Genomic DNA, 17,802 nt, shown 5'->3' on the forward strand with positions numbered 1-17,802 from the left:
AGAAAAGGCAAGATCTTGCCACTTGCAACAACACAGATGGATCTAAAGGGTATTGTGGTAAGTGAAATAAGTCACACAGAGAAAGACAAATACCATATCATTTCACTTACATGTGAATCTAAATGAAACAAACAGAAAAACCAGACTGAAACATAGCAAACTGAACTGGTGGTTGCCAAAGGTGAAGTGAATGAGGGGATAGGTGAAATAGATAAAAATCCAAACAAAGATGAAAAATATAGCATAAGGAATAGAGTCAGTAATACCACAATAATGTTGTATGATGACCACTCTTATCATGGTAAGTAACAAGTAATATACAGAATTGTTCAATCACTTGTATACCTGAATATAACACTGTATGTTGTTTATACTTCATAAAAAAATCTCTACATATTTTCATAACAAACCATAATCAAAAACTCAGTATAGCTGCAATATTAACTTCTGTACAATTCTAATATAGTAATCTATAATTAAAATGTTTACTAAATAGCATTTTGTAGCCTCTAAGCATCTCTGATTTTTAAATAAACATCCATCATTTTTATGCAGTTAATACATTTATCCTCTCACACACAAATTCCATTCAAATTTTTCAATTAATTTTTATCTATATTGTATATACTTACTGCCATGATTTCCATAGATTATAAAGGAGTATCATTTAAAATGGGTAGGTGGTTCTTAGTATGCATTATATTTCCTTTGCAGACAGTACAGTCATATGTAAGATTCCAGAAATCGAAGAGTTACTGCAATTCCAAAGAAATCTTTTTTTCTGAAAATACAAAGCTCTTTCACAACAGCCTGCTAAGAATACTTTAAAATCAATTTGGCAAACCTAATGACATACCTAAAGAATTCCTGGTCTGTTGACTGTTTGGTGGTATGTTTTCCTTAGCCATGGAGATTAATATTTTACTGTTTTCAGAAAGCTTCTCTGATGCCTTTCCCTGAAAGAGACATTATATTTACAAAAGTAAGGGGGAAAAAATCTACATTAAATATACACTGTACACTCAATACTCTAATTAAATGACTTGACCAAATTACATAATGCATCATAAAAAATTTATGTGTTAAGTTTGAGGAATTAACCAAAAGTATTTAACACTGTAATAAATGTAGTAAATTCTAATTAAATATTAGAATTCATTTATCAACAAATACTGAGTTCCTACTACATAATGTCCCAGGCACTGGAAACACAAATGAAAAGAACATGAGAATCTCTGCCATCATGGAATTCAAACTACTGAGGGGACAAATGATAAACATAATATGTAAGTAGACTATGTAATACATAGAGAGTAATTGGTAAGGTCTATTGGGAAAAATGAAGCATGGTAAGAATGGCCATAAATGATGCAGGAGGGACTAAAAGACCTCACTGAGCAGTGATACTTGAATTAAGACTTAAAGATCATGATTTATGTACTACTTAACACTAGTAATTATAATAAAATTATATGTAATAACTCTTTCCAAACACTGTAACCTAGTCCTAAGAAAAGAGCGGTTCAAAACCACAGACTTCGGGGCTAGACATATGATGGTTCCAATCATGAAGCCACCACTGTGTGTACTTGGATGAATTAACCCCTTTGAGCTTCACTTTTTTGATCTGTAAAACAAAAATATTCCACGTACTTAGCAGGGATATTATGATTCAGTAAGATAATACATGAAAGTCCTTGATACAACTCCTTGACCAGAGCAGCTTTTATGGAAAGATGGCAACGTAGTATGGTGGTTAAGAGAGCAAGTACTACAGTCAGGATGTCAGGAATCAAAGCCTACTTCTACTAACTCTGTGACCTTAACTTCCCCATAACTCAGTTTACTCATTTAGAAAATGAGCATAACAGTATCTATCTCATGGATTCATGTGAATCACAAATGTAGCCTCTTAAGTCTCATCCATGAAAGGAAAAAATCTGCAACAAAGAATAATCTATCCAGCAATGCTAGCATTCAGAAATAGAAAATAAAGGTTTCTAGACAAACAAAACTTAAAGGAATTCATTACCACTAAACTAGACTTACAAGAAATGTTAAAGGGGATTCTTTGTGTGGAAAGGAAAGACCACAGCAGGAATAAGATAAGTAGAAAAGGAAAAAATTTCACAGCTACATATTAACATAGTAAAACAGAATAATCCCTTATAAAACCAGTACAGAGGTTAAAGCACAAAAGTAGTAAAATCAAATATATCTATATGGGCACCTGGGTGGCTCAGTCAGTTAAGCATCTGCCTTTAGCTCAGGTTATGATTCCAGGATCCTGTGATGGAGCCCCACATCAGCCTCCCTGCTCAGCAGACGGCCTGCTTCTCCCCTCTCCTTCTGCCCCTCCCCCTGCTTGTGCTCTCTTGTGCTCTGTCTCAAAGGAACAAAATCTTTTTTAAAATATATATCTATAAAAAGTCAGTAATGGGATTCACCAAATAAAAGGATGTAAAATACGACACCATATACCTAAAACACGGGGGAGATGGGAATAAAAATTTAGTGCTTTATAATGGGTTCAAACTAAAGCAACCATTAACTTAATATAGACTGCTTGCTATATGCATAAGATGTTACATATAAGCCTAAAGTAATATATAAATCTACAAGAATATCGCTGAAAAAAGCCCATCAAAGCACAAGAGAGCAAGAGAAGAAAGGAACAAAGAACTACTAAAACAATTAACAAAATGGCAGTAAGTACATACCTATCAATAAATACTTTGAGTGTAAATGGACTAAATGCTCCAAAAAGACATGGAGTACAAAATGGATAAAAAAGCAAGACACACAAAAAAGGGCTGTGTCATAAGTGGCACATGTTGGGCAGTTGCACTGCTCTTCCTGTGAAATGGACATCAAGAGATTTCAGAATCAAAATTTGCTGGTGTCTGAGCAGCTGTGATCATTGGTCCTGGTGCCCCATTTAAAAAAAGAAAAAAAAAAAAAAAAAGAAAAGGGAAGGAAAAAAAAAAAAGGCAAGACACAATCTATATGCTGCCTACCAGAGACTCTTTTGTTGAAGTGAAAAGATGGGGGTAACAATACGTATATTAGACAAACAGACTTTAAAACAAAGACTGTAGGAGCACCTGGATGGCTCAATGGGTTAAGCCTCTGCCTTTGGCTCAGGTCATGATCTCAGAGTCCTGGAGTGGAGCCCTGCATCGCCTGGCTCTCTGCTCAGCAGGGAGCTTGCCTCCCCCACCCTCTCTGCCTGCCTCTCTGCCTATTTGTGATCTCTCTCTCTCTGTCAAATACATAAATAAAATCTTAAGAAAAAAAACAAAAACAAAGACTGTAACAAGAAAAAAAGAATACTATACAATCATAAAGGGATTAATTCAACAAGAAGACAGAACAATTGTAAATATTTATGCACCCAATATGGGAGCACCCATATTGGTACTTAACATAAAGTAAGTACCAACCAATACCACTACTGATAGTAATGATAGTATTGGTAGTAATACTAGTAACAGGAGGCTTTAACACCCCACTAACAACAGATTGATCATCCTTATAGAAAATTAACAAGGAAAACAGTGGCTTCAAATGACACATTGAACAGGTGGATCTAACAGATACGTTCAGAAACATTTCATCCTAAAACAGCAGAATACATAATTCTTTCAAGTGTACATGAAACATTCTCCAGAATACATCAGATATTAGGCAACAAGTCCCAACGAATTCAAAAAGATTAAATTTAGTCATATCATGCATCTTTTCTGACCACAATGATATGAAACTAGAAATCAACCACAAGAAAAAAAAAATTGGAATGAAGACAAATACATGCAGGTTAAATAACATGCTACTAAACAATGAATGGGTCACCCAAGATATAAATGAAATCAAAAAATACACAGAGACGAATAAAAATGAAAACATGATGGACCAAAATGTCTGGGATACAGCAAAAGCTGTTTTAAAAAGCAAGATTATGGGGCGCCTGGGTGGCTCAGTGGGTTAAAGCCACTGCCTTCGGCTCAGGTCATGATCCCAGCATCCTGGGATCGAGCCCCGCATCTGGCTCTCTGCTCAGCAGGGAGCCTGCCTCCTCCCTTCTCTCTCTCCCTGCCTCTCTGGCTACTTGTGATCTGTCGTCAAATAAATAAATAAAAATCTTTAAAAAAAAAAAAAAAGCAAGATTATAAGCAATATATACCTAACTCAAGAAGCAAGAAAAATCTCAAAAGAGTAACCTAACCTTACATCTAAAGGGCTAGAAAAAGAATAAACAAAACCCCAAACCAGTAGAAAGAAGAAAATAATAAACACTAAAGCAGAAATAAATGAAATAGAAACTAAAAAAACAACAGATCAATGAAACCAGAAGCTGGTTCTTCATAGAAATCAACAAAATCTGATAAGCCTTTAGCCAGAGTCACCAAAAGAGAGGGCTCAAATAAACAAAGTCAGAAATGAAAGAGGAGAAATAACAACCAACACCACAGAAATATAAAAGAATATGAAAAATTATATGCCTACATATTAGACAACATGGAATAGATAAATTCCTAGAAACATACAATGTTCCAAATCTGAATCAGGAAGACAAAGAAAATGTGTCTAGACCAATTACCAGCAATGAAATTGAAGCAGTAATCAAAAACTGCCAACGAACAAAAGTCCAAGATCAGATGGCTTCACAGGTGAATTCTACCAAATATTTTAAAGAAGAGTTAATACCTATTCTTTTCAAACTATTCCAAAAAATAGAAGAGGAAGGAAAGTTCCCAAATTCAAATTCATTCTCAAATCAAATAAAGACAATACCAAAAGAGAACTACTGGCCCATATTTCTAATGAATATAGATGCAAAAGTCCTCAACAAAATATTAGCAAACCAAATTCAACACTACATTTAGAAAAAAACGATCACTACAATCAAGTGGGATTTATTTCTGGGATGCAAGGGTAGTTCAATATTCACAAATCAACACAATACATAAAATCAACAAGAGAAAGGATAAAACTATATATACATTTCTGTAGATGCAGAAAAAGCATTGGACAAGGTACAACATCCACTTATGATAAAAACTCTCACCAAAGTAGTTAGAGGGAACATACCTCAACATAACAAAGGCCATATGGGAAAAACTCAGAGCTAACAACATTAACAGAAAAATTGATGCTTGCCCCCTAATATCAGGAACAAAACAGGGATGTCCACTTTTACCACTTTTATTCAACGTAATACTGAAAGTCCTAGCCACAGCAATCAGACAAGTTAAAGAAATAAAAGGCCTCCAAAATGGTAAGAAAGAAGTAAAACTATTTGTAGATGATATTATATACAGAAAACCCTAAAGTCTCCACCAAAAAACTACTAGAGCTGATAAATGAATCCTATAAGGCCACAGGTTAAAAAAAAAAAAAATCAATATTCAGAAACCCATTGCATTTCTACCATGAAACAGAAATCAAGAAAACAATTTTAGGGGGGTAGAGAGAGGGTAATTGGGTTATGGACACTGGGGAAGGTAGGTGCTGTGGTGAGTACTGTGAAGTGTAAACCTGGCGATTCATAGACCTATACCCCTGGGGCTAATAATACATTATATGTCAAAAAAAATTTTTTTTAATCAATAAAAAAAATCAGGTAGAAAAAAAAAAGAACACAATTTCATTTATAACTACACCAAAAATAATACCTAGGAATAAATTTAATTAAGGAGGTGAAAGACTTGTACTATAAAAACTGTAAAACAGTGATGAAAGAAATTGAAGACAACATGAACAAATGGTTAGATATTCCATGCTCTGGAATGGACTGGAAAACCAAACATTGTTAAAATATCTATACTACCCAAAGCAATCTACAGATTTAATCCAATTTCTATCAAAATACAAACAGCATTTTTCACAAAAATAGAATCATCCTAAAATTTTTATGAAACCACAAAAGACCCAAAAAGCCAAAGCAAACTTAAAAAGAAACCAAAATACTGGAAGTACCACAATCCCAGATTTCAAGATATACTAGGAGGTTCTAATTATAAAAATAGTATGGTTGTAGTACAAAAATAGACACACAGATCAATGGAACAGAACAGAAAGCCCAGAAATAAACTCAAGCATATGTGGTCAATTAATCCGCAGCAGCAGAGGCAAGAATATGCAACGGGAAAAAGACGGTCTCTTCCACAAATGGTGTTGGGAAAACTGGACAGCAACGTGCGAATGAAAGAAACTGGATGACTTTTCTAACACCATATACAAAAATAAACTCAAAACGGATTAGGACCTAAATGTGAGGTCTGAAACCATAAAACTCCTAGAAGAAAATATAGGCAATAAGATCTTAAAACATTGGCCTTACCATGATTTTTCTAGATATGCGTCCTTTGGGAAAATTTAACTATTGGAACTGCATCAAATCAAAAAGTTTCCCCACAGCAAAGGAAATCATCAACAAAACAAAAAGACAACCCCCCACAATAGCCAAACTGTGCAAAGAGCTGAGATGCCCTTCAACAGACAAATGGATAAAGAGGATGAGGTTCATACATGCAATGGAATATTACTCAGCCATGAAAAAAGGATAAATACCCAACTTTTGCATCAACAAGGATGGGAAGGGAAGAGATTATGCTGAGTGAAATAAGTCAAGCAGAGAGAGTCAATTATCATATGGTTTCACTTACTTATGGAGCATAAGGAATAACATGTAGGACATTAGGAGAAGGAAAGGAAAAGTGAATTGGGAGAAATCAGAGGGGCAGATGAACCATGAAACCAGAAACCATGAGGACTCTGAGAAACAAACTAAGGTTTTTTTCAGAGGGGAGGGGGTGGGGGGGGTGAGCCTGCTGGTGGGTATTAAGGAGTGCATGTATTGGATGGAGCACTATTAATTGTATTAATTGCACATAAACAATTAATCTTGGAAGCATCAAAAATTAATGATGTATTTTATGGTGACTAAAATAACACAGTAAAAAAAAAAGGGGGAAAAAAAGGCAACTCACCGAATGGAAAAAGATATTTGCAAATGATATAGCCAATACCAGGTTAATATCCAAAATACACAAGAATTTAATACAACAACTCCAAAAACCCAATTTAAAAATGGGTAAAGGACCTGGATATACATTTTTCCTAAAAAGACATACAGATGGCCCACAGACACATGAGAAAATGTTCACCATCACTAACCATCAGAGAAATGAAAATCAAAACCACAATGAGATATCACCTTACACCTGTCAGGATGGCAACAATCAAAAACACAAGAAACAAGTGTTGGTGAGGATGTGGAGAAAAAATCATGTACTGCTGGTAGGAATGCAAACTGGTGCAGCCACTGTGGAAATCAGTGTGGAGGTTCCTCAAAAAATTAAAAGTAAAATTACCAAATGATCCATTATTCCCACTACTGGGTATTTACCCAAAGAAAATGAAAACATTAATTCAAAAAGATATGTACAACCCTATGTTTATTGCAGTATTATTTACAAGAGCAAGATATGGAAGCAACCCAAGCATTTATCCACAGTTACACACACATACATAGACACCCAATGGAGTATTGCTCAGCCATAAAAAGGAATGAACTCTCACCTTTTGCTAACAACATGGATGAATCTAGAGGGTATTAAACTAAGTGAAATAAGTCAATCAGAGAAAGACAAATACCATAAGATTTTACCCATACATAGAATTTAAGAAACAAAACAAGAAAAAAAGACAAATAAAAACAGGCTTTTAAATTTGGAGAACTGGGGGTTGCCAGAGGAGAGGTGGGTGGGGGTGAAGAGCATTAGGCATATACTTAGAATGATGAGCATTGAGTAATGTACAGAATTGATGAACCACTATATTGTACGCCAGAAACTAATATAATACTGTATGTTAATTACACTGGAATTATAAAAACAGAATAAAAGATTAAGCCTCTTCCATAACTAGCGCACAATAAATGTTAGCTATTTAAGTAAACTCCCTCATAATTAGGGTGACCATATTATTTATCATGTCAACCAGATGCCCATACTTTCCATACCTTTGCCCAAGGCAAATGCTGAACCAGATGAGACATGGGGCAATAGGTAAGCCAGGGCTGTCTTGGGTTAGCCAATAGATATGGGGACTTTGACTACAATGGACTATATTAAAACAAGATTAATCTATATCTTATGTCTTATCAATACACTGAGCTTAAGAGAGAAGGTGCCCCATCTGTCTAGATTAGTGCTATAGTAGAGCTTAGCACAGTACCTAGCACAGACTCAATACGTATTTCCTAAATGGATCAATCACTCTTTTCACCAAAACTAGGAAAGCTCTAAGGAAGTTTTTTCAAACATTGTTTTCAGAAACAGTTGAACAAATTCTAATCTGAAAAGCAAATATACCAAAATAAATTATTTCAATAAATTCACTTTTGTAGATTTAAAAAAAAAATTTTAAAGACACTAATTTATTGAAGTTGTATTTTTCATTTAGATACATAGAATATGAGAACTTGTTTTTGTATCTATCATATTCTGAAAGTTCCTCATACTAGAAGTAGTCTCCTAATCATTTTATGAAGCACAGCAATTATTAATTAAACCCTAGTAAGACAGAAGAAACTGTGAGATACAAAACAAGACAACAGAAAAACTACATTCATAATCAACAGGATCTTGGCCAGAATCAGGCTCTCAGACTCGGTGACAAGACACCCAAACAAAAGTATGAAACAGAAGATTCTCACTCGCTGAAAAGGATGTTTCACATTTACAAAAAGCTAATCTTCAGAGACGATTTTAATGAAACATGCTAAAAGAAAATTATTAACTTTACCTTCATTTCCATATAAGGTGGATCACTTTCCAATTCTGCCTTGTCTTTGGCCAGTTTGGCTTTTCGCTCTTCAATAAACTCATCCAAATTATCAGCCATTTTGCAGATACTAAAAAACAAAACTTGAATCAGCACAGCTATACCACAATATTTTTAGGATAATTAACAACATGCAGGCTTAGCCCACATACAGTATTCAATTTCACTTACCAAATTGAGAAATTCATATAAGCTTGGCCAAAATATGCCTGCTTGCTTCTCTCCCAACCCGCCCCAAAAACCTATGACATACATATTAAATATCTGAAAAGATATAAAAAAGAATATTCACAACTACCATTATCATCTCTTTCTCACTCCCTCACACTCACACACACACTTTGATCCATAAGTCAAAAAATGAAAACAAAAACCTTTGTAAAAAGTGCTTTAAGGGGGGCACCTGGGTGGCTCAGTGGGTTAAAGCCGCTGCCTTCGGCTCAGGTCATGATCCTAGCGTCCTGGGATCGAGCCCCGCATCGGGCTCTCTGCTCAACAGGGAGCCTGCTTCCTCCCTTCTCTCTCTGCCTGCCTCTCTGCCTACTTGTGATCTGTCTGTCAAATAAATAAATTTAAAAAAAAAAAAAAAAGTGCTTTAAGGGACGCCTGGGTGGCTCAGTTGCTTAAGCGGCTGCCTTCGGCTCGGGTCATGATCCCAGGGTCCTGGGATCGAGTCCCACATCGGGCTCCTTGCTCAGCAGGGAGCCTGCTTCTCCCTCTGCCTCTGCCTGCCTCTCTGTCTGCTTGTGCTCACTCTCTCTGACAAATAAATAAATAAAATCTAAAAAAATAAATAAATAAATAAATAAATAAATAAAAAGTGCTTTAATTATTTGACAGTAATTTCAAACTTAACAAAAGAAGTTACAATAAGAATAGCACAATGTGCTATGGTGAGTGCTGTGAAATGTGTAAGCCTGATGATTCACAGATCTGTACCCCTGGGGCAAATAATATATGTTAATAAAAATAATTCTTAAAAAAAAATAGCACAATGAATCCTGGTATATTCTTTACCTATTTCAAGATTTTTGCACAACTTGCTTTGCTCCTTGTGCACGCAAGTTCATTCTCTCTACAAAAACAATTTCCTGGGGCGCCTGGGTGGCTCAGGGGGTTAAAGCCTCTGCCTTCGGCTCAGGTCATGATCCCAGGCTCCTGGGATCAAGCCCCGCATCGAGCCCCACATAGGGCTCTGCTCAGCAGGGAGCCTGCTTCTTCCTCTCTCTCTGCCTGCTTCTCTGCCTACTTGTGATCTCTGTCTGTCAAGTAGATAAATAAAAAAATCTTTAAAAAAAAAAATTTCCTCTAAAATTTTTCAGAGGATGAATTACATACATTTAGCCCTAAACACTTAAGAGTATATTAAGAATTAGCTTGTTCTTACAGACTTCAATATAATCATCAACTTCAGCAACACTGATTTTTGTATCTAATCCACTGTCCATGTTCCAATTTTGTCAAATGACCTAAGAGTGTCCTTTACAGCTTGTTTTTCTCTCCCTCCAGCTCAAGATCCAGTCCAGGTCAAGTGTTGCAATTCTTCGTTATATGTTATTAGCCTCCTTTAATCTGGTACATTTCCACAACCCTCCTTTGTCTCATAACACCACTTTTTGTTTGTTTTTTTTTTTAATATGGCCCAACTAACACCAACACTTCAAATAGAACTTGCCCTTTTGGGGTTTGCCTACAGTACCTTTTTAACTGAAATTCAATTTATGCATGCTCAGGTGAAATACTACTTAAGTGGTGATGAGTCCTTTCAAAGTGTCAAGAATTAGAGACACGCATGTCCATTTGCCCTTCATTAGTTATATTATTTTTGATTGCCTGGTCTATATACTGTCTGAATTCTGCACTACCTTCCATTGTAACTAATATGCAGCCCACAGGGAGGTACACTTAGGCCATGCAAACACTTCTTCCGCTCAAAATTTCCTAGATGTAGCAACAACTGGTGATTCTTAACTGATCCAATCTTTCAATCAAGAGGGATACAAAATTCTAATATTTCAATTCTACCACTCCCTGCATATTTATTTACCAGTTGGCACTTATGCTACTCTACAAGCCCCTCCTTCCTCCACATGTCTTTATCAGCTTATTATCAGTATGGACTCATGAATTCCTTTCTTTTTTCAGTAAGGCCTGGAACTGTTTTAAATTCATAAATTTACTCACTTTACTGAACAGTTTCCCTAAGTTTTGGTGAATTCATGGTTGTGTAATTATCACCACAACCACATTTTCTAATGTCTCTATGACCCCAAGAAGTTCCCCTGTGCCTTTTTGTAGTCCGTTCTTACTCCACTCTGCTCAACCACCAATCTGTTTTCTGTCTCTATGGTTTTTGATTAATGCAGAAATTTCATATAATTGATCATATAATATGTAGTCTGACTTCTTTCACTTAAAAATGTTGGGGATTCATCCTTGTAGTTACATCTATCAGTAAGTAGCAGGTATTTTTATTGCTAAGCAGTACTCCATTGTACAGAAATTCCAGTTTACCTATTTACCCATCATGAAACATTTGGATTGTTTCTAACTGAGGGCTATTTATGAATAATGTTACTATGAACGTTTGTGTTCAGGTTTTTGCATGGTCATATGCTTTGAGTTCTGCTAGATATGTACCTAGGAGTGGAATTAGTAAGTCATATGTAACATGTGCCACATTCTGAGGAACTGCAGAACTGTTCCTCTAAGTATAACATAGCTGGACCATTTTACATTGCAACCAGCAGTGCATCCTGATCAACCCTGGGTATTTTCAGGCTTTTGGATCTTAGTCATTTCATTTTTCATCCTCAGTCATTGGCTATGTAATAGTATCAGATTGTGGTTTTAATCTGCATTTCTTTAGACTACAATATTGAGCATCTTTTTCTGCGTTTATCTGCCATTTGTAGATCCATGTATTTAACCACTGGCAAAATGTCTCTTCATATCTTACACCTATTTTTAAAATTAAATTGTTTGATTATTGAAATGTAAGAGGTCTTTATATATAGAACATACCAGTTCTTTATCAAACATGGTTTGTAAATATTTTCTCTCAGTGTACGGTTTAAGTTTTCTTACTGCCTTCTTTCTTTAATAAGACTTTTTAGAGCAGTTTTAGGCTCACAGCACAACTGAACATAAGGTACAGATTTCCCATACAACCCCTCACACATGCACAGCTCCCCCATTATCAATATCCCCCACCAAAGTAGTACACTTGTTATCAGTGATGAACATACATTAACACATCATTAGCACTCAGAGTTCATAGTTTACATTATGGTTTACCTTGGTGTTATCCATTCTATGATTCATACATAGATATAATAACATGTATCTACTATTGCAGTTTCATACATAATAGCTTCACTGTCCCCCAAATCCTCTGTGTTACACCTATCATTCCTCCCTCTGCTCTGAACCCTGGCAACCACAGATCTTTTTACTGCTTCCACAGTTTTGCCTGTTCCGGAGAGTTAAACAGTTGGAATCACACAGTATGTAGACTTCACATGGTCTTCTTTCACTTATATGCATCCAAGGTTACTCCATGTCTTTTCATGTCTTTGTAGCTCATTTCTTTTTAGCACTGAATAATATATTGTGTGGATGCACACACTATATTTAGCCACTCATGTACTCCAAATTTTTTGCTGCTTCCAGGTCTTAGCAACTATGAATAAAGCTGCTGTAAACATCTATGTGATGATGTCTTCTAAAGAGCAAAAGTTTTTAATTTGTATGAAGTCCAATTAATTCAATCACTAATTCATTCACTTTTCATCAATTCTGAATCATTTGTGTTTTTTGATGTCCTATGTAGGAAACTATTCCTAACCCAAAATTGCAGATACTTTCTTCTACCTTTTTAGAAGTTTTCTAGTTTTATATTTAAGTCTGATCCATTTCAAGTTAATTTTTGCAAATGGTACAGTTAAGTCATCAAGATTTAATTTTTTACATGTGGATATAAAATTATTCTAACATTACTTTTTAAACTATTCTTTCCTCATTGAACTTGGAATTTTTTTAAATATTTTTTTCAAAAACAAGAAACTTAGTGACTAATTAGATGTGTGGCAAGAAAGAAAGAGTCACTGATGACAAAGGTTTTAAGTCCTGGAAGCTAAATACGGATAGATACGGATAGAATCCTTAACAGGGGGTGCCTGGGTGGCTCAGTGTGGTTAAAGCCTCTCCCTTCCGCTCAGGTCATGATCTCAGGGTCCTGAGATCGAGCCCCACATATGGCTCTCTGCTCAGCAGGGAGCCTGCCTCCCCCTCTCTCTCTGCCTGCCTCTCTGTCTACTTGTGATCACTGTCTGTCAAATAAATAAATAAAATCTTTAAAAAAAAAAAAAAAAGAAAAAGAAGAATCCTTAACAGGAGTGAGTCACAAGAAGTTGTTTGGCCTGGTTTGGTTTAGATATGTTAAATTGGAGTTAAAAAGATATGCTAATGGAAATTTCCAGCAAATACTTAGAAATTCAAGACACATTCAGGGAAGACCACCACACTGGAAATGTTTAAGAGTTGATTATGCTAAAGTAATAGTTTAAGCTGTGGTAAATGAGCACAAACAGGGAAAAAAGAGATGACCCAGAACTAAATGTCGGGCAATGTTCACTTGAGGGGGTTACAGAAGAAGCTGGAAAAAAATAGGAATATTTAAAAGAAGGATATAAAGAAAACCCAATCAACATAATTTGTGGAGGAAAAGAAGAGATACAAGAAAGAACTAGTCAACAATTTCAAATGCAAGAGAGTTAAAGAAAAAAAAAAAAGCATATACTGAATTTAATACTTGGGAGACAATAACTTGTAAAAATATAGAAAAGCAATCTTTACCTAAAATTTAAAAAAAAAAATGCTGGGGTGCCTGGGTGACTTAGTTGGTTAAGCGTCTGCCTTCAGTTCAAGTCATGATCCCCAGGTTCTGGGATGGAAAGCCCTGCACTGAGCTTCCTGCTGAGTAGACAGCCTGCTTCTCTTTCTCCCTCTGCTGCTCCCTCTGTTTCTGCACACTCCCCTGCTCCCACCCCTTCCCCACTCTTTCTCTGTTTAGATGAATGAATAAAACCTTTTAAAAAAAAATGTTGAGGGGGCACCTGGTAGCTCCATGGGTTAAGTGTCTGCCTTTGGCTCAGGTCATGATCCCAGGGACCCCGGATAGAGCCTCCTATCAGGCTCTCTGCTCAGTGGGGAGCCTGCTTCTCCCTTTCCCTCTGTCCACCACTTCCTCCGTGCATGCTGTCAAATAAATAAATAAAATCTTGTAAAAAAAAAAAAAAAAACAAAAAAACATTGAGGGGCACCTGGGTGGCTCAGTCGTTAAGCATCTGCCTTCAGCAGAAAGCCTGCTTCCCCCTGCTTTGTTCCCTCCCTCACTGTGTGTCTCTGTCAAATAAATAAAATCTTTTTAAAAAAATAAAATTAAAAATTTTTTTAAATTTAAAAAATTTTAAAAAGTGGCATGAGGAAACTTCTGGCAATGATGGACATGTTCATTTAAAAAAAAAGTTGAAATTTATATCAATTAAATAGTACATAATATGAACTTCATTCTATTATTTACTTCTAAAAAGAACACTGATTTTAAAATACGGCTTTAACAAAATACATTCCAAACCAACAAAAGTTAACATAGTTAAACCATTTTTAATTTGCTAATTGTGACAAAAGATTTTTCCTAATAAAAATTCAAAACAGCTCAACAATGAACAGTAGTTTTCATGTTAAAAAAAAAATCACTTCTTAAAATCCCCTAATTTCCCTACTTTATGTCCAATAGAAATAAAATGATGGAATAATACAGAAACAGAATTTTATACAAAATTTAAGCAGAAATATCATTATCTAAAAAACAAAAAGTAACAAGCCTCTCACTCTGATCTAAGGTCTTCACATAATACTGTTAACAATTATTAAATTAACAGTTCATTTAACTCAAAGTTTGGAAGTTCTCTCTTGAATTTAAAGATACTTAAAATTTCCCTTTAGTCTAATTTTTTTTTCTTTTCTTTTTTTTTAAGTAGGCTCCACACCCAGCACTGGAGCCCAACACAAGGCTTAAACTCATGACCTTGAGATCAAGAACTTGAGCTAAGATCAAGAGTCCGACCCTCAACCAACTGAGCCACCCAGGTGCTCCCCTTTAATCTAACACTTCAACATCCATTATAAATTCTAAAATTGATTTTATGTAACCATAGTAATATTTTTAAACAATAGTAGTACGTATACTATATGCCATAACTAAAATATCAAATTCATTAAATATAAGTATACATTTTTTTTTAAAGATTTTATTTATTTATTTGACAGAGATCACAAGTAGGCAGAGAGGCAGGCAGAGAGAGAGGGAGAAGCAGGCTCCCCGCTGAGCAGAAAGCCTGATGCGGGGCTCGATCCCAGGACCCTGAGATCATGACCTGAGCCGAAGGTAGAGGCGTTAACCCACTGAGCCACCCAGGCGCCCCAAGATATAAGTATACATTTAATCATTTCTAATTTTGTTCTACTATCTGATTAGACTGTAGTATCTTTAAATTGAAAAAATCAAAGATACTATTAAGCTTTCTTCTGGCAATGCCCTTCAAAAACCACCAGGAACACTACTGTGGTTAAACTTTGGTTTATTTATCATTGCATCAAGGGATGAATCCTTGATACTCACCATGGGGAAATCTGTAGTATCTATCTGTAGGTGTTAGAAAAGACAAATAGGGTTTGCAGCTTGTTATGTGATTTGGGAGCAGAGCTTTGCTCAGGATTGAAGGCTGTCAGAAGGTGAGAATAATTCTATGACTGGACATCTTAACAAATCTTATCTAAAGCTGTAACTGGTTAAGAGGCAGCCATCACTCATCAGCTGTGAGATGGGATGCTTGGTTTTCTATAGCTTGGACAACATTCATGTTTTGTCTGTGTTTGGACAGGATTATGGAGTGGTACTGTTTTTCTCATGATCTATCACAGACACAGAGCTTTGTCAAATGTTGATGTTTTGTGCAAGTGTTTATCTTCAGTGGAAGAACAACAAGCCTAAGCACTAGTGTCAAGCCAGTTTCTAGTAACACCAAGGCTTGGTGATAGTGCAGCTCAGCTTCCAGCTGTCATGACCACTTTTTTGTTTCTCACTCCTTCAAGCATATGACAACTTACATAAAACATATTTCAACTACAAAATTATTCAAGATTTAATGAATCACATAGACTGAGTTGGTAAGTACAGCCTAAGTACAAAATAGATTAAGAATATTTATAATTTGAAGATTAAGTTACAAGAAAAATCAGCTGAAAGAAACCTCAAGGGGATTTTTTATTTTCCTTCACCCTACATTGTAAAAGTCATTCACAACTTCTTTTAAAAAGTCTTATTATCAAGTTGTTTTTACCCCAGTAACTATGTACATAGTATACAGATGATAAAGTTCTTAAGAAAATAGTTTAACTGAAAGATCTGGACTTGAAACCCAATTCCATCACTAACTGACTCTTATGTGGCCAACCTCAATACGTTCCTTAACCTCCCTCTTACTTTCCTCATCTGTAAAATGGAAATATCTACTTCAGAGCTGTTATGAAGAAAAAACTAAATGGCACACACAAAATGCACAGCACAACCTGACACTGAGAAATCAACAAATTAGAGCTGTTTCATTAACTCATTATATTTCAATAGTACTTATATACATCAGTAATTAATTACCTTTTTAAAGAAAGCCTCCAAAACACACTGGAATTTAAATCACCAGTAATTGACACTTGGTTATCATAACCCAAATCAACAAGTCTAGGGGTGCCTGGGTGGCTCAGTCGGTTAAGCGTCTGCCTTCGGCTCAGGTTATGATCCCAAGGTTCTGGGACAGAGTCCTCTGTGTCAGGCTCCCTGCTCAGTGGGGAGTCTGCTTATCCCTCTCCCTATGCCCTATCATGCTCCCTGCCCTACTCTGCTGTTTCTCAAATAAACAAACACAATCTTTAAAAAAAAAAAAAATCAACATGTCTAATTCTTAAACTCAGGCCCTTTTTGTTTATCATATAGATAGAATATAAGCAGACCAAAACACACTCATTGTGCTAAGCCTTGGTGAATCTAAAACAAACAAACAAACAAAAAACCCAGAGGATCCAGAAAGAATGGGGTATGCCCAATTTCTTCTCCCCATTCCTTCAATCACAAAGAGAGGAGAAAATGTTCCCATCTTTTCCCTCTTGAGTGAAGTGTAAATTTCCTCCCCACTCTGGAAGCATAAGAAATAGAAAATACTCCCCTCTCTTAGGAGGACATAATTCAGATACTAAGGAGATAGAAAGTTTAAAATATGAACCCTGCCATCAGATTTAGACAAGATAATACCCCATGTCACAGGACTACATCTGGCCAGACTTGGGGTTAGGGACTGATGTGAAATACCCATAAAGGATCCAGCAGCAATATAAAGAAAACAATTTGAATATGTCTGGAATTCACAAAAGTGTCCAAGACGGGAGCTGGGGGTAAGGTTTAGTAGGTTTTTAAAATGATCTTTACAGCTATAGGAGAAAATATTCCTTTGAAAAAGAGACCCTAGAGTGGGAGAACAGGGCTGAGGACAGAACAGCAGAGAGTGATAACATATGTCCGTGGGATACAGAGAGGAGCCTATGAAAGTCTTAGAAGAAAGAGAAGGGAGGAGGTGAACCAGAACAATGTTTCTCATTTCCCATCCACCCAGAGATCTTTACACCAAATGAAAAGTACTTAATCTTTTCTCCTAGCAGATGACATCCACATGATCAATTTGCTTCCATGAGCATACCCATTCTGACAAATCCTTCTAAATGTTGCTATCAAGTAACTGGGGGGAGAGAGGAAGGGTGAAGGTTAGGATACAGACAGAATGAATATAGAAAAGCACAATTAAGGCCTTTAGCAACTTACGTCCTTAATGGTGATGA

At 35.9% G+C, this 17,802-nt stretch overlaps 1 protein-coding gene across 1 annotated transcript in view; it reads right to left on the reverse strand.

Annotated features, from left to right (window-relative positions):
• The window catches only part of CSPP1 (centrosome and spindle pole associated protein 1), a 174,568-nt gene that overhangs the window by 155,225 nt on the left and 1,541 nt on the right, over nt 1-17,802 (reverse strand). Inside the window, exons 2-3 of the mRNA XM_080801138.1 lie at nt 8,812-8,920; nt 857-956 (exon numbers count right to left, since the gene is read on the reverse strand). Coding sequence (XP_080657264.1) covers nt 857-956; nt 8,812-8,910 — 199 coding nt within the window. The 5' untranslated portion in view covers nt 8,911-8,920. The remainder of the gene's footprint in view (nt 1-856; nt 957-8,811; nt 8,921-17,802) is intronic.

The sequence above is a fragment of the Martes martes genome (assembly GCF_963455335.1).
Source record: "Martes martes genome assembly, chromosome: 4".
Classification (NCBI taxonomy): domain Eukaryota; kingdom Metazoa; phylum Chordata; class Mammalia; order Carnivora; family Mustelidae; genus Martes; species Martes martes.